This window comes from Eubalaena glacialis, chromosome 3 (assembly GCF_028564815.1).
Source record: "Eubalaena glacialis isolate mEubGla1 chromosome 3, mEubGla1.1.hap2.+ XY, whole genome shotgun sequence".
NCBI classification, from domain to species: Eukaryota; Metazoa; Chordata; class Mammalia; order Artiodactyla; family Balaenidae; genus Eubalaena; species Eubalaena glacialis.
Window position 1 is genome coordinate 97091828 of NC_083718.1, and position 21371 is coordinate 97113198.

Below are 21371 nucleotides of genomic sequence, written 5' to 3' on the forward strand. Positions count from 1 at the left end.
TCTGGTCAGATAGGGTAAGTGACTTTTCAAAGGTTACAGAAATGATAAGTGGCAGAGCCTTGAAAGGAATTAGTGTTGTTCCTACACCGTGCTAAAACTCTTCTAATTTTTAGTCTGCTAATCAACTGGGACAAACATTTGTCATACGTTTTTAACTTGCTATCACTAAGATGTCTGTATGTTTCAGGATGAAGGTTCTTGCATTCTAACACAGTTTTCCCTAAAATGGCAGAATATCACAGGCAATAGCTAACACAGGAAGTTTAGATGCTAATAAATTAAAATAATTTGGAAACAAATTACAAAGAACAACTCTTTCTGAAGCTTATATTTTCCTCTGACTTTGTAAAGAAGAAAGAAAGTACATATGACAATTTCATTTCAATGACCAAATCAGTTAAAGCAACACACATTAAAAGCAAAGGAAAATCTCTGCAAGTTAGCAACTGATAAAAGTGAAGACAGTATATCTGAAGAAAAAATGTATTTCCAAAACATTTTTCATGATGTTAAAATGCTTTAGTTCTAGAAACATTTTAATAGGAAGGGCTCTATAAACAGAGGGTACTTTGTTATCATAGACAGGCAAGCTGAAGGTAAATAAAAGTCAGTATCCTGACTATTAATTTCATTAAGAACATTGGTGGAAAAAAACCTTTTGTAAGTTTAATTAATATTAATAAATGAGCTATCAAAAATTATAAATCTAGACAACTGCAGTGAGCATAAAGCTTCAGGTCTTTGGAGGAAGTACCAGAAACAGGTTAAGGGTAAAGGAGTGCTAAAGAATGACACATCCTGAGCTATGCACATTATTCTACTCTAGGTGGGAATCCCACAAATAATTATGCCAATACATTGTAAATGCAATTGAAAGTGGCTTTAGTTTTGCTCCTAAAACATGCCTATAGTACTTTTTAGTATACTCCGTATTCCAAGTTTATTTGAAAAAATGATGTAGGATATCCCTCACTACTGATTTGTCCCCAAAGCCATCATTACTACCATTGAATAACTGGATTTATAATGCTACAAGATACCTTTCAGAAAGAACTGCTATCAGAGACTCACTATTTCTATCATATTATTGAAGCACATTTGGGTATGGGGACTCAATGCACAAAACCTAACGCAGCCTTGTATTGATAGAATGATCTGTAATATGAACAGTTCCCCAATACTCCCTAAACTGCAAAATTTTTTTAAAAATCTATTTTTCTTGTAAATAAACCTTTTCATACTAAAGTGTGAAGGATTCTGGAAAATTCCACTGGGAAACCATTTCTTAATAAATCTTTTTAAACTTTCAAAAGTCATAAGGCCAAAATTACAATTCTAATATGAAAGAAGATATTATTACTTACTCTCTTAGCATTAATGAAGGAAATAGGTATTTACCAAAACAAAACAGAAAAAGGAGGGTATTCAAAGAATAACTACAGTAACATGAAAAGCTAAGAATACTTAGTTTTTAAAGCACAACTAAGAGAGGAAAATAGTAAACAAAACAAATAGAAGTGAGAATAGCTTCTAACATTAAATTTTTTTTTTTTTAAAACCAATATCATTTAATAGAAGCAGAAAAACTAGTACCAGGTTTCTTAAAGAATATTAAGAGAATAAACAGAATTTTTCCTACATTACTATAAAGAGTCCTCTCAACTTACCTATCTAAGGAAAACTCTGCTTGCTTTATTTTGTTAAAAATGTAAATACCAAAAAGTTCTGTTTAATGGTGGAAAGGTATTTGTTTCAAAAATATTTCATAGAGCAAAAATGTTACAAGGTACAGTAGGTAAATGGGAGAGAGAATTGTTTTTAGCATCAAATCACCAGAAATATTATATTTCAAAAAATTTTGTTTAATAGGGTGGATTTTTATTGCCCTATTATATATTAAAATTATTTGTTTTCTAATAACCTGTTTGTCTGTGAAATACCACAAGAAGACTTTTGAATTTTTGTTTTTAAATTACTCTGTGCATGACAAAGGTGCTGTCTTTATTGAGTTCACGTCATTGTTCACTGGACAGCATGAATATTCTAGCAGTTACCGTGAAGTTCCAGAACCAAGGACCCAGGGTTCCTGTGAGAAGCTGGCATATTATAATTATGATCTGGGACTCTGTAACATCGAATCTATGCATAAGGAAACAAACATTTCAAAATAACTTTACTCAGAGCTTTTGCTAAAGAGCCCTACTAAAACAAGGTAGCAAAAATAGATTTAAAATGTAGCATTCTCCTTATAAAGACATCTAAAGATTCAATGAAACAATTTATACAGTACAATTACTATCCTTATGCATACAGGTATACTTCTTACCCAAATCAAAACAGTATAAAAGTTTAAAATTTAAAACTTAATACACTGAACAAATGACTTATAAATAGGCAGCTGGAAACACTGGAACTAAAAATGCAGTCAATTCTTAATTACCTAGGAATGGTGAATACTACTTGCCAAATAATCACACTGTCTGTGACATAGGTCCCCTCAGTGCCAGAACCTATCCAGACTTCCCTGTGGATAGAAATGCTTCCCAGAAGCCCCAATGGACAGTCATCTATCTATGTGCTTGAAAAACCGCTAATCATCTTATACACTTCACTTCTCCACACCTCATCCTGCTCCTACCTCTGCTATTTCAGTAGAATTACCACATGGATGTGGAAAGGGCAAGAGGGAAAGTGAAAGTATGACTTCTTTTGATATGGCCAAAGCAAAAATCAAATTGGCCATTTCCTTATCCTGTTTCCTGATAACCTCTAGTCTAAGAATCTTATCCTTTTTCCTTTCTCTTCCCTTAATTCCCCATCAGCATTATAACTCTCTACTATATTGGATTAGTTTATTAGTCGTAAAAATAGTTAAAACATCCAATTCAATGGTGACAGAAATAGAGGAGCAGTATAGAACAGGCTTCAAATAAAAACTACATAATCAAAATTAAGAACTGAGGAATGCTAATGAGATAGAAAGAGGTCCATGATTTTACCTGATGATCTGAGAGTTCAAACTACAATCTAGGTTTTACATTAATACAAATGCTGTAGTTGTTTTAGGATATTATCTATAATAATTTGATAAAATTTAAATGGGCAGAGTCCAAATGAATGAATCATTGCTGAGGAAAAAAACAAAACAAAACAGGTAAACTAGAAACTAAAAGGAAAATCTCTGGTATTTAATAATTCATGTGATAAATCTTAAACATTTAAAGATAGGCAGATCCTATACAGGAATTCAGTAGGAAACTTCCTAATTCTTTTATTTTTTATTGAAGTATAGCTGATTTACAATGTTGTGTTAGTTTCTGGTGTGTAGCAAAGTGATTCAGTTAATAAAATATAATATGTATATATTATAATATGTATATATAAAATAATATGTATATATAGTATGTATATGTTACATAACATACTTTATAAATATATAAGTTATATTCTTTTTCATATTCTTTTCCATTATGGTTTATTACAGGATATTGAATATAGTTTCCTGTGCTATACAGTAGGACCTTATTGTTTATCTATTTTATATATAGAAAATTTCCTAATTCTTAATCCACAGAAAGTGGATTACGTATTGGGTTGGCCAAAAAGTTCATTCGGGGTTTTCTATAACATCGTACGGAAAAACTCGAACAAACTTTTTGGCCAACCCAATATAACAGACAACAGTTTTTAATTACTTGGAAGTAGGAAGTCTTTGAATACTTATTCTTTAGAGGTTATTTGGATATGAAGATGAACTGCATTTGTCACACTACTAGTAAATACACAGCCTATTAACTTTTTTCAATTAACTACAGAAAAGAAAAAGCCAGACGTTACTTACTTACATAGGAATAAATGTTGGTGGCAGGCTTTTTAGCTAATGTAAATGTGAAACCCTAGATGCATGAGTTGAAAAATGTCATAAAGTGAAGATACTCTGTCTGCTATAACTATAAATAATAAGCACACTAGAAATAATATCAGTAAAAGTAATAGACTCTCAGAAGAAACCTTAGATATCACGTAATCCAAAACTCTTACGTTACAAATTGGGAAATGAGGCCCACATAAGTCATGGGCCTTGCCCAAGCTGATATACAGATAATTTGGAGATAACACTTGAGGCAAGACACACTGGCCTGAGTTCAATCTATTATAATTCCTTTCTTTTATTCTCTCCCAAAAAGATAACAAGAGTATTTTTTTTCTGAAACGATAACTTAAGAGTTTTACCTTTCACAGTGTGTAAGATTTTTTTAAGACCTATGTTTTACATAAATATAGCCTTATTATAGATTGTTTAGGGTTTCTAAGCATTTAATTTATAAAAATGATTCTATACATACAAGTTATATATTTAAAAGTATCTGGATATAGAGGGTTTAGGTCTTAAGAAATGTGAACTCTTCCATTTAATATAATCCATATACATTAAAAGAATATTTTACAAACGTTTACAAATGAGCTTCAACTCATAATTCTTCTCTTCTTCCACTAACCCAATCCTTCTATGAAGTTCTAGCCTCTAAGCCCATATCCCTCCCTCAGTTTTTTATATCCAGGCTAGTAAAAATCCTAAAGGTCTAAGCTGGGTCTGGAAGGTCCCCATGAGCAGTACCCATCTCCATCAGCTGTCTACTTACTCATTCCAGAAGCAATGTCAGGACAGAGGTCTGTCTAGCTGTGACAAGTACTGATATTCTCTGTGCAAGGCAGCTTTTAGCAAATCAAGATTTTAGTGATCAGAACAAAGATATAGCTCATAATTTCAGGGAGGAAGTATCCAAATCACATTGGTTTTTTCACAATACCTGACTGTGAATGAAAATTATTTAGTTATGGATAAATTATTATGCCAATTTTTGTGCAAGTACACTTAAAAACTAAAAATAGGGATATTAGGAGACTAAGAAAAACAAAATTTCTTCTTTGGTAAATATACTATTTTATAAGGTTATTAAACATATAACAACCTGGATTTTTTATATATATATTAAAGAAACCTCGTGATTTTTTTGTCACTCGTGTATAAATATCAAAATAAAACAATTAAAATAAAAATGTTTTAAAATAAAATTCCTAAGATGCCTAAGGCTGCTTTCCCCTAAGGAGGAAGAAAAAGCAAGTGATTTTTAAAAATTTCTTTTCTCAAATTATATTTGAGAATTGACCTTTCCTAATTAAATAAATAAAATTTGGACTTTCTCTTCCACACATATAAACTTTACTTCAATTTTTAAGCTACTATACATCTGCCTATTATATCTGCTCTTAAAAAAAATATGTGAAATCTAAAATGGCATTTTTAAAACTACTTTAGAAATATCTATATTATTCCATATGTTTCCATTACATTGGTATTCTGATAAATATGTCCTTAAATGTAAAGCACTCGCAGTATATTTCCATGGAGGTTGTAGCTTGCTTTTAATTTTAAAAATAACTAAATTCGGTGTTGCTTTAATGTGGATGCAAGATTTCAGAAAATTGTATACAGTTTTCCCAAATGAAAACCAATCCCTTAGGGAATTCCTTGGAGGTCCAGTGGTTAAGACTCCATGCTTTCACTGCCAAGGGCGCGGGTTCGATCCCTTGTCGGGGAACTAAGATTCCGCAAGCCGCGGCCAATTTTAATAAATAAATAAAGTCAATTTTTAAAAAATCCTTTACAATACAAATATTTAATTTAAATTGAGAAATTAATTCCAACTGGTCTCGATATTTCTAGATATTTTTTCACACCATTATAAGGAAGCACTACAGTCTCAGAGGGAGAGTGTGCTCCTAATCTAGTCCCAACTGCCTGATACTCTACTCCTTTGGGTCCTGCATTTTTAGCAGTCTAAGCTCGATAAATCACCCCCCCTTCTTCAGGTCTCTTCAATCTCTTTTCTAAGTCAGTTTCTTCTGTATGTTCAAAATTTTCCCATTAAAAATACAAACTCCTTCTTCCTTTGAGCCCATGTTTGCTCCTCTAACTGATGCCTTGCTCCTTCCCATCCCAGCTACACATTTTATAAGTAACCTGTACTAACTGTGTGCTTATTTATTTCGTTCACTTCTGTTCCCTACAGTCTGGCCTCATTTTGAGTCTTGGCAGCACTTAGCATTGTTCTCTTTTGAAATTCATCCCTCTACTGGCTTTTCATTCTGGTATGCGTCCTCCTACTCTGGCTGTTCAATAATTTTCATGGGCTTCTTTCTAGGCTTGCTCTCTATGTTTTCTGCTATTCTCATTCTCTTTGGATGTCTAAGATCCCTCACATACATGTTCTAGATCAAACTATTCCTTTGAATAGGTTCCTCTCCCTGCAGGGCCTTTCTCCACCTTCCATCCAACCACCCAAGGAGGGGAACTGAGGGTCATTCCAGTCTCTGCTCTCTCATTCATTCTCCATAACCAAATACAGACTATGTCCTACAGTTTCTACCTCTTAAGTCTCTCTCCAACCTATCCCTTTCTCTTCGATAGCTCTGTCATTGTGCTAGTTCAGATTTCATTGTTCCTCACATTTAATTATGCTGATGCCTCCTAAGGGATCTTCTTACTTCTGTCACAGCCCACTCCAATTCACCCTCCGAACTGTTGCCAGACTGATATTTCCGAAAGGTACTTTTGTCATTTCCCTGCTTTAGGTCCTGCAAAGGTTCTCAATAGATTCAGGATAAAAAGCCCTCAGTTCTTGGCAGGACATAGAAGGCCCTCAATTTTCTGGATCTTCTCCAGCCTTATCTCCTGCCACACCCCTATAAGCATCTTATGATTTAACAATATAGAACTGCTTGCAGTTCTTCAAGTACATATTTCATCAAAGGAATACACTGCAAGGGAAATTTTAAGACCGGCAAAAAGAAAGTTGTGATAGCAAATCACTCCTAAAAACACTGTCTATTTAACTCTTCCCTTGCTTCCACGGTTCATTTTCTTTCCTTCCTTCAGTTCCTACACCATGTAGCTGGTGCTGCTTTACTTGAAAGGGAAAGAAAATAAATTAGGGCTAGATAAGCTTTCAAAATAAGGGTTTGAAAGTTAACTGCGAGATAATAACCAATGAAACATAAACTATGTGAAAAACAGATACTACAAATTCTGCTATTTTTGAAAACAGTAACATCACTAACAATTAAAACTGAATTAGGGCAAACCAAGTGATCTTAGAAGTCTATCATAATTTGTGCTTTTTACCTAAAGCAGAAAAAAACTATGAAAACATTACTGAGATAATGTAAAGGCTATGGAAATATTGAGGAAAAACATCTGCATATAATATTTTCGATTACTGCTCTTTTTTAATATCAGATATCTTCCATATTTTCTGAGCATAGATCATTTTATAAACTGCTGATGAATGCAAAGGCATACAGTTTTCAATTGGACACTCATGTCCACTATTGTCACTTGAGATGTGCCTTAAACATGTTCTCTAAATCCCTTTATTTTTAAATTCTTCCAAGACATGTCTTTTAGTTAACATCCAAAGTATTAATAATTATTCATTTACTGTCATAAGAACATCTTAAATTCTACTTAAATAAGGTTAGCAAAAATCACCTGAAGTGAACTTGTAGGGAACAGCTAAAAATTTCTATGCATTCTGGCTTTTTCAAGGCCTAGAAAACTAAGTTTATCAGTGATCTAAAATTTTAAAATTCATTAATGATTCGCCTTAATGAGAGATTAGGTTAAGATATTCTCCTATCATTTGACATCAAGATTTTTATATTGATATTCCATGAAGTTTTCAGAGTCTTTTCTCAAGTTATCTTTTAATCCTACACCGTGAAAAAAATAAAAGACTAACTTGAGCAGTGTAAATAGCATCTGTGATACTTAATTAAACACCAGTTGGTGAATTCCATCCTTAACCTTGTTCCAAGACTGGTTTACTCATTAATATTTACGGAAAAGTACTAATCACCAGGTAGGAACTATTCACTTTGGAGTTTGAAGAAAGTTTCTATTTCATTTTTTAAATTGTTAGGCATTTTGTTGGCAGTAGTAATGTATATGGTGTGCTCATATCCACTAAATTATCAAGAGCTTAGATATTTATAGATTTATAAATAAAACGATGTGAAAAGAATAAAATCTAATTAAGCTATGATATTTAGAGATAAAGAGTTGCTCTTTGCTTTCGTAAACTATCTTTTCTTTCCTGAAAATACATTTTCATGTGTCAAAGTAAAACACAGTGTTAAGGTGAATAACAGTGGGGAAAAAGAAAAATGAATTTGTCTGAGGGAAATTCAGTGGATATGAGTGAAGGGCCTACTGTTTTTCATGTTACTTTAAAAATATTGGTTGGGAGGTTCTAATATCTCCTTTTAAAAAGTGTGACAGAAGGACACATGATTGAGACTGTTACATAGTAGCTAAAATAATGAGAGTTTTAAACTTCTTTTATTTACTAAACTAGTGATTTAATCAAGTCCTAATACTCAAATACCTATAAGCAACATTCTACATATTTGAAAGAGAAAACAAAATCACCATTAAGTGTTACTTACATTCCAAATCGCAATGTTCCAGAAACATATGTTTGCCAATGTGCACAATAGAACATGAATGTCCCAGCAAAACAACAAAAAAACATCCAGTCAGGGTTTGTCCCTAGTTGCACTGCAATACAAGTTCCAAGAACCACGAAAACTGAAAAAGAAAGATCACAATGAAAACTGAAAAATCTGAATGACAAACATTAACTGAGCTGGAAATGATTTTACATGAGGCAAAAAGAAAACATGCTGTGAACGTACAGTCTTCTCTCAGTTATCTATGCAAACAGGAAAGTAGGATATAATCTTTTACATTATCATTTACCCTGTAATTTCAATGTCTTCTTTCATTACACCACTTAGTGGAACCAAACTTCTTGAAAGCAACTAAAATACTTTAGCATTTTTTGGAGTACAGGCATATCTCATTTTATTACACTTTGCAGATACTATGCTTCCAGATACTGCATTTTTTTTTTTTTTTTTTTTTTTACCAGTTAAAGGTTTATGGCAACCCTGCATTGAGCAAGTCTATCAGTGCCATTTTTTTTCCAACAGCATTTGTTCACTTAGTATCTCTGTGTCACATTTTGGTAATTCTTAAAATATTTCAAACTTTTTTCATTATTATTATATTTGTCATGATGATTTCTGATCAGTGATCTTTGATGTTACAACTGCAAAAAGATTACAACTTGCTGAAGGCTCAGATGATAGCATTTTTTTAGCAATAAAGTATTTTTTAATTAAGGTATGTACATTGTTTTTCCAGACATAATGCTACTGCACAGTTAACAGACTAAAGTGTAGTGTAAAAATATCTTTTATATACACTGGGAAACCAAAAAAATTTGTGTGTCTCGCTTTATTGCAATATTTATTGCGGTGGTCTGGAACCGAACCCACAATATCTCTGAGGTATGTCTGTATTCCCCCAACTCTATAGTACCAGTTGGCAGTGAAAAATTACAAGGCAGAAGGTCAAAAAGAAAGAAAAACAAAAGGCCTAGATAATTCACAAAGGGACCTAGTAGCTTTAGATAGATGGTTGTCTTTTCTTATTTAGCAGATTTCATTATGGGTAATATACATTAAAAAAAAAAAAAGGACTTCCTATAAAAGTTTGGAACTCAAACTACAATGCAAAAATGACTATCACTTAAAAAACAGAGGACACCTATCATTCTGCTGCCAACTAATTAAATTATAATAGCCTTTCAAGATGCCCAACTAGCCTTTATAAGAGCTTAGCTGTTCCTTCCCCTCTACTAAGCAAGCTGCTGTCAGGATACACTGAAACAATGATTTTAATATACACCTACATCTGTGAATCTGAGTTCACAAGGTAAAACCATCAAGGGTTTTTGTTTGCTTCTTTTAAAATATTTTAAATGCTATGCCAAATGACAAGAAACCAACTGAGCTGCTAAATAAAAAGTAAGTGTGTGTGTGTTGTGGGCAGGTGGGAAGTCAGGGTGAGGGGATTTCTTGAAAGAAAGACTAGTTAGAAGCTGTCACTTAATTTCTAAATTTCTTTTTTCCCTCTAAAAAACTACCGAAATATTATTTTTTAAATGGTACAAATAAAGACATACTACGTATAATCTAATTATAGTAACTTATCTATTGCTAGCACCTTAGTGTATTTTTTTCTAGTCTTTTCATCCAAGCCCATTATCAGAGTTATACTCCAAATCTACAACGTAATTTTAAGTGTCTACATAATATCCATTTAAATATAAAGACTACGAATTTCCTAGTCTCCCATTATTGAACTCTCGTCTATAATTTATGAGATTTTTTCATAACAATTATGCCCTTAGAATTTAAAAACAACAGGTGCCAAAACAATAATATTTAGGGTTAAAAATAACTTAAGTAGAAATTAATTTCTAAATTTCCCAATACCACCAAATAATGAACAAATATTAACCAGATTTATATTTTTTGAAAATACTAAAACTTTTAATATAAAAAACCACTTACTCTGATAACTATTATAACACCAGGAACCTCTTATTTATCTTGTTATCGCTGTTTATCATATTCTTTTTAACTCTGTTAATCATTAATATTAAAAAATCAACAATACCTGTTGATAGTGAATCACACCCATGATCAAAAAGTTCTCCCAAAGGAGAACTGCTATTGGTTCTTCTTGCCTGTTTCCCATCTATAGCATCCAAAGACTGGTAAATGAAAAGGCCACATGCACAAGCAATATATGCCCACAGAGGTGCCTGTGAAATAAAATAAGAAAAGCAAGAGTAAAAAGACATATTAATTACTATATCTGGCTAATGTATTTTTACTTGCAGATATTTTATCTTCATTCTCCAGAGAAGTTGGAGGCTATGGGAGAGAAGATCCAGGTGCTACATAATGAAAAACTTCAGAATTATAAGAGAATTAAAATTCCTTGCTTTGTAGGGGTACTCAAACAGATGCTGGATAACTACTTCACAGGGATAATACAGAAATCCCATGAGAGATTAGGCTAGGTAACTTCTATAAGATTTCTCCTAACATTTAGAGTCTAAGAATCAATTAATGAATAATACAGTACAGTTTTTCCCAAATTGTATCTTTCAAGACGCTTATAGATATTACACGAAAAGAAAATTTCCATGCTAAACTCACTTGGGAAACATTGGATTAAACAATGTTAAACAGATTTCTCAACTGCCGGACTTCTTCCAGCCCTTAAGATTGCTAATGCATATTGTGATTACTCATTAATGCATATTGTGCATATTCAAGGGGGATACAACATGCTGCCATTTCCCAAACTTATTTGAGCATGTAACTTATTTATTATTTTTTATAAATTTATTTATTTTATTTATTTTTATTTTTTTATTTTTGGCTGTGTTGGGTCTTCGTTGCTGCGGGCGGGCTTTCCCTAGTTGCAGCGAGTGGGGACTACTCTCTGTTGCGGTGTGCAGGCTTCTCATTGCGGTGGCTTCCCTTGTTCGGAGCACGGGCTCTAGGCACGCGGGCTTCAGTAGTTGTGGCATGTGGGCTCAGTAGTTGTGGTTTGCAGGCTCTAGAGAGCAGGCTCAGTAGTTGTGGCGCATGGGCTTAGCTGTTCCGTGGCATATGGGATCTTTCCGGATCAGGGCTCAAACCCATGTCCCCTGCATTGGCAGGCAGATTCTTAGCCACTGTGCTACCAGGGAAGTCCCGCACGTAACTTATTTTTAAACACATCTCTTCAATGTTCCATGAAACAACACTAGGAAAATAATGATCTACTTACTAGACAGAGTGCTTATATTATTTTTCAAATATTTATGGTCACATTTTCAAGGAATGGTTTCTCTTTTCCCAGACAGAAACTGAACCACTAATATTGAATTTAAATGTAGTGAATTAAAAAAGGAGAGCTTTGGGACTTCCCTGGTGGTGCAGTGGTAAAGAATCTGCCTGCCAATGCAGGGGACATGGGTTCGAGCCCTGGTCCGGAAAGATCCCACATGCCACGGAGCAACAACTAAGCCCACGTGCCACAACTACTGAGCCTGTCCTCTAGAGCCCGCGAGCCACAACTACTGAGCCCGCCTGCCACAACTACTGAAGCCTGCGTGCCTAGAGCCTGTACTGCACGACAAGAGAAGCCACTGCAATGAGAAGCCCGTGCACCACAACAAAGAGTAGCCCCCGCTAGACGCAACTAGAGAAAGCCTGCGCGCAAGAGACCCAATGCAGCCAAAAACAAATAAAATAAATAAATAAATAAATAAAAAAGGAGAGCTTCTATTTGGTCTGTTCTCTGTAAGAATGTCAGAGTGTTTTGCATCACTTTTTACTATTTTCCCACGCCCAGGCCATGAAAAAATTTTTATAACCACAAGATATTTCTCAGATATTGGTTATCAAGTTAACTGTATTAAATGCTCAGGGCTGCAAATTAAAACTACTCAGAGGGCTTCCCTGGTGGCGCAGTGGTTGAGAATCTGCCTGCCAATGCAGGGGACACGGGTTCGAGCCCTGGTCTGGGAAGAACCCGCATGCCGCAGAGCGGCTAAGTCCGTGTGCAACAACTACTGAGCCTGCGCGTCCGGAGCCTGTGCTCCGCAACGAGAGGCCGCGATAGTGAGAGGCCCCCGCACCGCGATGAAGAGTGGCCCTCGCTTGCCGCAACTAGAGAAAGCCCTTGCACAGAAACGAAGACCCAACACAGCCAAAAATAAATAAATAAATAAAAAGTGAAATTCTTTAAAAAAAAAAAACTATTCAGAGCTGCAAAAAATATTCAGTATATTCTGTACTGCAAAGAGGTATCTCTCTGACAGAGGTCTATTTAGATCTCAGTTATTAAAGGTAAAGATCTTCTCTTAGATGTTTTCTTGGAATCTCATATTTTAAAACACTGAGGTTGCTAAAAGGATCATCGTACATAGCTCCCCCAGGCTCGAGTTACAAACATGGAAAACAATAACTGTGGTTATGTAACCATAGTTTACATGCCAGCACACTGGACTAAGTGATTTATCTTATGTGACTAAGAACTCTACCTTCTAGACTTTGGGTCTACTGCTTCTTACTCTTAGAGGAATCCAGTAACTCTCTAGAGCTGCACTGTCCTATACAATGGCCATTAGCCAGACATCTGTGATTATTTTAGTTTAAATTCATTAAAATTAAATAAAACCAAAAATTCAGTTCCTCAGTTGCTAGGTACAGTTCAAGTGTTCAATAGCCAGAAGTATCTATGGCCTCAATATCAGACAACACAGACACAGAACACTACCATCATCACAGAAATTTCTATTGAACAGTACTGCTTTAGGGGACTAGAAAACAAGGAACTTCTTGGGGGTTTTAGGATTTTAATGGGGAAAAGTGTTACTCTGCAACAGAGACAACTTCAAGTATTAGTATATACATAATCCTAGAAAACAGCAAGACGGTTATTACATATATAAGAGAGAGCAAAGCCTTCTTGTCTTTGGACTTTTCTTTCTTCCAGTCAATCTGTAGAACGCTAAACTAATATTTATATATTTCTTCCTTGTTTCCATTATTTCACAACTCTCATAGGTGTTTTAAGAAGAAAGCCTTCTCATTCAGGAGCCAGTATGGTCTCAGCTGGGTTAAGAGCCTGATACACCAAATGTATCAATCAGGAAACTATTACTGAACAGTCATATTCCACCTTGATTCCTCCCAGGAGCACTCTGAAAAGTTCTCTGTGATTAGTGTAGTTCCTATTCTGGAAGTTTCCCCAAAGATTTAACTAATTCTAAGGTTACTCTAATAATTCCAAATCACTTAAGAAGAGAGGCTGAGGAAAAGTATTATAGGGAACATGGTGCCTGGTATACTCTGGGTGTTGAATAAATGGCTATTCGTGGTCAAGCTACCCTCCAACCTGCTCTCATTCCCTGACCCCCATCCTGGAACTAGTTTAGGACTTAGAAGGCTTCAACTGGAACCAACCCAGTTCCCTGTTCTTCTGTACCTCTAAGGATGTGCGAGATCTGGACCAGATTCCTCTGCAAGTAGATGTCAGGTCCTCAAGTAAGCCACGAGTAAAACAGCTCAAAGAATGTGATGAAGAATCCCAGGACATATTTAAACAATTGTACTGGTGTTTATTTTTAAGTTTATTGATTGATGTAAAGCAAGATAGTTAAGAAAATGAGGGGAAACCAGAAATATATCCATACAATCTGTATAAACTGTACCTGTATAGTAGAAGAGGAATTAAAATAAAGGTATTCAATGGTGAGGGGAAAATAAACATCTGGCAAAAGACAAAAAACAAAAACAAAGTATGTTTTATAGGTAACTGTGACCCTCAATAGCTACTTTAAGAGCTATATGTGGTAACAAATGAATTAATGAAAACAGAAAGGTATAAAGGATTGAATGGTGATAATTTTATCTCAAAAAATCATCTGAAAAGACTACATTAAAAAAAAATTACTTCAAGCTTAAAACAAGACAAGGAATGTTGTGGCCATTATGATTTACATGGTTCAGTCACTTTTAACAGCTTTAGTTGAGGATCACCTTCTATCTTCTTGGTTTACCTGTGGTTGATCATTCTGATTAATACAGGAACAATAAATGTTTTTGATTCTCCTTCATCTACCAAACTACCTTAGTTCACTTTTTGACAAGAACATTTTAAAATCAATTAAACATCAATTTACCCATTCAGATGAAGGGCTCTAGTTTCAGTTTTGATTTTAAGAAGTGAGTAGAGAATGTAAAAGAGGGAATAGCAGTGGAGAGACTTATATTTGAGAAGGCCCAGGGAGAGTCTTCGTAAGCAATACCATGCTTCCCTTTTTTTAATGGCAGCCATAGCAGGATACAGAGCAGGAAATACATTATACTGTTTCCTTCTTACACTTCTTTTGCCTTCTTAGAATAAGAGAGATACTCCTGAGGTTATCAGCCACATATGTTTACAGGAAGGGAAAAGGGATATTCAATAACTCTTACTGGAATCAAGAGAATACTTTTGATAAGACTGATTTATAGCTGTGCCATCTTACTACCACAGACTTTCCTCTCTGATCATTTTAAACTTTGCTAAGACTTTATTAGCCATTTTTAAAAAATGGGATAAAACTCTTTTTTAAAGAATTGAGACTTACTGATTTTAAAGGAATATTTTACATGTTAATCTCAACTAACATTAATTTATCTACTGGGATCAGAGTCCACACTTTGCTTCTGGTTTCTCATAAGCATAGTGTATATAAAGTAGGTTGTAGCTATGAGCTTTATTAATGATATATATGATAGGATACTTTAAAACAGCTGACAAATAGCTGTCAGATTATCTTACCTTTAGTTAAATGACCGAAAAATCCCAATTATAGGGTTTCTGGCATGCAATAAATGTTTATATCTGTTATTAAAGAAATTCCTCTTACCTGCTCTGTAGCTGTAGGACAGTAGAAGACTAATAAAACAGTTGTACAGATGTTTATTGACAATCCAATGATCGTGATGAGATTTGGGGCAATCCAGGAGGGAACTCTTCCAACTAGCCATTCCCAATACCCTTGCATTAAGGGCTCAAGCAGGGACCGTCCAGCACTCTGATACCTGTGTTCTTCTAGCCGCTTAAGTTGGTGTCTTGACAATGGTGGTGTAGGTAACTGAAACAATTTATTTAATACACACCCTGGAGTACTCATATGCCCGAAGCCCAGAGGGGACTCCGGGTGAGAATCTCCACATCGTCTCCTTGTTGACCGATGCCCACTCATGGATCTTGCCTTTTTTTAATTTAGGGAGTATAATTTATCTTGTTTTATAGGTTTTTGTGGATAGTCTTTACCTGGGGAAAAAAAAAAGATATATTCATCAGCCACTATTTATATCAATGTCAGTAAATTAAAAAAAAAATCAAACTGGTAATAGAATATTACATATTAAACAGGGATCAGAAAACCAGGGATCTGTTTTTAGCTCTAATTCTTATTGATGATGTAAGCCAAAAGAAGTCATATAACCTCACTTTTAAGTGAAAAATATTAAGAATTTTAATAGTAGTATGCTTCCTGTTACCTTATAGTTTATCTGACTTCGAAGCTCATGATCTTCTTGTTTCTATCTCACACTGCTTTCAGTAGTATAAATCGAAAGAAAATCCTAGAAATGACCTAATCATTTCACATATATGAAAAACTGAGGTCCAAGGCGTACCCAAAGACAGCTAGCAAATTAGTCTTAATAGTGGAGGAATGACTTGAATCAAATGCGTCTTAAACTAGATATTTATTTAATGTGAATAGCTAATATTTATTGAGCACTTACTATGTACTAAACACTTTAAGCAAGTTTTATATATTAACTCATCTAATCCTCACAACAACCACAGAAGGTAAAGACTATTAATTATCCCTATTTTTACAGAAAATGAAACTAAGGCACAGAGAGGCTAATTAACTTGTCCAAACTCATACAGCTGGTAAGTAAGGTTCAAACAAACACAAGGTTTCTGTTTAAATTAAAAGATAAAACTTATTAGTGGAAAGGGATATAGATGATATTCCAGGAGGGGATAAACAACAATGAAAAAAATTAACTTTAAGAAGACACTATTTATGTGTTAGCAGTGACCTGATAAATTGAAGTAGTAAGAAAAAACTGTAACTGCATTAAGTGTGACTGTTCATAAAAAAACTTAAATTTAAATCCCTGAAGTACTTGCACTTGACTTCGAAAAGATCAGAAATAACATAATTATCATAAGTTATTAACCAATGTAAGAAAACAATAAGTTTAACACTTAAAAATCAGTATGGTGATATCAAAGGTTTGAAGTGGTGAGGGCCTAGAGTAGGGTGGTAAAAATGGAAATACGAAAGACAGTCAAATCTATAAGTAATTTCTACTTAGAAGAAAGAATCAAGAGGAGGTACTTAGGAATTAGATATGAGGGGTAAATAAGTAGAAGAAAAAAGAAATCAACAGTCAAAGACTAGTGGTACTACTGTCAAAAAGGAGAGTTTGGAAGGAAAATCAGTTTGTTATTTTGGCTTTTGGCGGGTGTGGGTGAGAGGGGATCTCGGGATGAGAGTAGGAAAGACATACATGCAACTTTTAAGTAGAGATGTTTTAGACAAAATCAAATGACTGGAGTTTGGGTAAGAGATCGAAATTTCAAGTTTTCAACTTGGAAGCTAAAGTCTAGTTAAAGACTAGAAAGTAGAAAATTTCTTGAAGGCATTAAGTATGAAGAGAAAAGGAAAAGAATAAAGAACATTGTGGGAAACTCATGGTTAGTGAGCAGGAAGAGAAGCCATAAAAGGATTAAAAAAGGAAAAAAAAAAAAAAAGGAAAATCTTAATAGAACTAAAAGGGTAGTGGCACTGAACCAACACAGGTGTACTCTGATCTTCTGGCAGAAAGCTATCCAGAATGCAATATGAAATTCCCGGAAATGCTGCACTGTGGGAACACAGAATGTGATACAGGGTCTAGGACATCTCAACAATGGACCTGGTAGCAAAACATGCCCACGACTTCTCTCTATTCCCAAAAACAACAAATTCCAAAATTTCAATGTCACGAATGATCTAAAGTGGCATCCCAAACCTCAATCATGTATCTCAATAATTGGTTTAAAGAATAGTTATTGTAGTCATTAACTGACTTAAATAAATTTTCAAAAACCTCAAAAGAATCATCAGTACCCCAATTTAACTAACTGAAGTGCTCTGAAATAAAAATATTGTAATAATTTTCAAGCCAAGGCAAATGAAAGCTAATTTCCTACTATTTCAAAGAACTCTTCCACACACCCAACTGTACCAAAAGCAACTGATTAAAACTGTTTTAAAGTAATATTTATACAATGTCAAACAACTGGTTACAAAACCATTTTAGATGAAATGACAGACTGATAACCACCAAAATACTGTACTATAAAGCAGCCAAATTTTCAAAAGTCAAATTGAATGATGTATTTTCATATTTGGTGAGCTATAATCAATCAGCTCTTATGGATTTCCACTTAAAATGGGAATAAAAAGTTTAGCCAACTCAATTTATATTTTATTATTGCAGTGTTCCATTCTCCTATAGTTAAAAAGTGACATATTGAGGATGCTGGCCTGCTTCTGGCACTAAACAGCTACAAGCAACTGATCCTAATGGTTTTAAGTTTGAGCATTTGGCAGGACTATTTGATAAACTGATACTTTCCTTCTAAGTGTTTTCCCCTTCTGACCTAGATTTTTTTTTTCCTTCTATTTCTCTTTTAGAAAAATCTACATTTTGACAAACCTTTCTAGATCTAGTCATTATATAATTCATACATTAAAAAAAAGAATATTTCAATTTGGAACACTATCTCCATGAAGCTTATTAGTAACAAGATTTCAAATAAAAATTCACATACAAGTTGCCACTGACATATAGTTAGCTACTTTGCTTTCAACAGGTAGCCACAGAGGTTGCTGTTACTACCACAGATCCATCTCCACTCTTCCTTCCTCCCATCACCTGAGACCAGGAGGCTATTGCCACGAAAACCATATCAGGAAAAAAGAGGCATTTCTGAATTTCAGCAAGTGAAAAGCAAGCATACCAAGGGAGCAGGACAGTGTAGGGTGCTACAATAGAAGAGCAGACTCTATGGAGAGAAAGAGGAAAAGGATGTGAGATGGGAATATGGAAAGGAGGTACAAACATTACAAAAATTACTTTAGCCACTTGAGATTTTTATCTAACGTCAAGTTTATGCCCAAAGGGTTGAGGAGAAAATGTCATTTTTCTACCCACACTATAAGGAACTAAAAAATTAATGCAAGAAATTAAAATTATTGCTGGTTAGCCTAGAAACCTAGCCACCAGTCATAAGTTTTTATGAGAAAATGGATTCCAAGTTTCAAACGCATTAAACCAATGTCTGAGTGCAGTAAACAAGACAGACATGGTCCCAGCTCCCATGTCCAATGGGAAAATAACTAAAAGAAGGTAAACAAGCAAATAACATTACACACTGTGATGGGCATTATGGAGAAAACAAGGTATGGAGCCAGGAAATAGCTGAGGGTGCACATTTTATTAGATAAGGTGGTTGAAGACTATGAAGATGAAGCATTTATACCAAATTCAGAGGAAGAGAAGGAGCTAGCCATTCCAAAAGCAAGAGGAAGAACAGTCCAAGAAAGGGAGAACAGGCCCTGACCCAAGAGTGAGCTTATCTTTCTTATTCATACCTCTGGGATCACTATGGCTGGGCAATAGTAAACCATGTGAAAGAGTGGGATAAAATAAAGTTTGAAAAGCCAGACAATGCAGAGGTTTATAGACTTTGGCAAGGAGTTAAGATTTTATTCTGATGTTATAGAAAGCCATCAATTAGCTTGAAAAGATTCCTATAATTTTGTAGCACAGCCTATTTGTTAACTGAGGAAATGTTTTGATAAACTGTAACAGTAAAAGTGAGTATTTTAAACGTTTAAAAATTCTCATCACCTGGAATTCAGTTCATGTTAATACTGATTACTGTCCTATACCTATTGTAACCTTTCCACGTGTAATCAGCAAATTCCACTCCTCTGCTATAACCTGGCTCAAATGTGATACTCCTTTCATAGCACTTACCACATTTTGAACTTTTTTTGTTAGATGTTGTTGTTTTTTGGTCTTTTCCCCACACTGGTATGTAAGACACAGGAGTGCAGGGGCCATGCATGTCTTAATATTCTTTTCCCAGAATCTCAGACCGTACCTAACATTAGGTAGGTAATCAGTACTTACTTGTGGAACAATGAACAAATACGGTTCATCTAGTATTTAATGAACACCTAGTTGTTCTAGACCCTTGAGGAAACAGAAGGATTGAAATATGCCATCCATGCTCTCAAGCTCAAAGTAGTGGTGGGGAGTCTTGTAAACAGCTAAGTTATACTGTGAACAAACTGTTGTGGGAGTCCAGAGGAGGGGGCACATATGGTCTACCCAAATTCTTCTTTGTGCAGGCACAAATATTTATGTGAAAAGTCCAACAAAGGTACAAAAAATAAAATCAGAGATATTTAATGAATATTTTTACTAAAATTATACAAAATTCGTGGACCTTAAATCTATGATGTAGAACTTCTGTGCTGATAGCAGCTGAGGATAATAGCATGCTGCCTACATTATTCCTGTGTTCAGCACTGGGGAACACCTGACAAGTATCACACTAAAAAAGCAATCTCCAACTGCTCAGCAGAGCATAAGGTAAGCTTACACAATATCCAACCTGTAGTGTGAAATTCCAGAATTCCCATCCTCCCATGTCTAAGGGTTCCAAGTTTTGAGCTGTGCTGATTCAGCAGTATGTTTACAGTCCTCTCACAGGAACTGGTGACTACACAGCTCTTTCCACTTTTATGGCACGACTAGAGGAAAATACTAATGGCGAACAATATTTGGGAGGCAGAGCAAATTATAAAAAGCAAGTTAAAAAAAAAACTAATAGGATCACAGGATTACATTCAGCATTATCTAACAAGTGATACACAGAACAAGTTAGCAAAAACAAAAGCCTTTTCAGCAGACTTGGAAGCTAAAACAGTACTGTGTAACACAATTTAGATCTACTGTTTTGCTGAAGTGAAATCTTGCATTCCTTTAAAAAAAAAGGAAGCAACTTCCTCCAGAAACAAACAAACAAAGCCAAAGCCTAGCATTTGGTGGATTATTTTCCGATTCCCTTGAAAGAGACAGCACAGCGTGACCCTCAAAAAGAACATCACCAGCACTTTAGCCAGCTTAAGAAGTCTACTGTTGCCTAGAAAACACATTGACTATGAAATAAAATATAATTGGGGTTATAAAACAAGTTTACAGTTAAATATCAAACATATAATAGTGTTTATAACGTAAATCTTAAGAGACTGGGTGTGGGAGAGGAAGAAAAATGAAGTTATGAAACCACAGTTGTAAATATTCAATAATAATCTATTAACTGGACAACAAATAAAGACACCTCTGTCAGAACAGGTTAATACAAGAGGCATATTTATCTAGCTTATTTCTTAAATGGCAGGGTTGTAAAGACAAGTTGTACAAGGGGCTTCTGACTAGCTTTTGCTCAGCACAAAACGAATATGTAGCAAACTGCTTTTAGAACTTCAATTTCTGGAATTTTACGTGAACGCCAATGGTTCTAAAGTCCTTACGCCCTAAATACCTTCACCGAGTTACTTGGGTTGTTAGTCAATTCAACAGCTCCACTGAACACATGCTTACTAGTATGAGAGTAGAAACCGAATTTTTATTCTTTGTTCACATACAAGACACTAATATTTGTTTAAAGATAATTATGAATTTGCCTACTACCGTAACAAGGATTCATCAATGAACTGAGACTTCAAGCAAAATTATATATTAATACCAATGATGCAAAA

General features: G+C 34.7%; 1 protein-coding gene across 3 annotated transcripts in view; it reads right to left on the reverse strand.

Annotated features, from left to right (window-relative positions):
- The window catches only part of CEPT1 (choline/ethanolamine phosphotransferase 1), a 36768-nt gene that overhangs the window by 14073 nt on the left and 1324 nt on the right, over positions 1–21371 (reverse strand). For 2 of the 3 annotated variants that reach the window (XM_061183715.1, XM_061183717.1), the window contains exons 2-4: positions 15390–15799; positions 10589–10736; positions 8509–8650 (exon numbers count right to left, since the gene is read on the reverse strand). In XM_061183715.1, the coding sequence (XP_061039698.1) occupies positions 8509–8650; positions 10589–10736; positions 15390–15728 (629 nt within the window). In that variant the 5' untranslated portion in view covers positions 15729–15799. Of the gene's footprint in view, positions 1–2054; positions 2140–8508; positions 8651–10588; positions 10737–15389; positions 15800–21371 lie in introns of all 3 variants that reach the window. The other variant, XM_061183716.1, reaches the window with a different exon arrangement.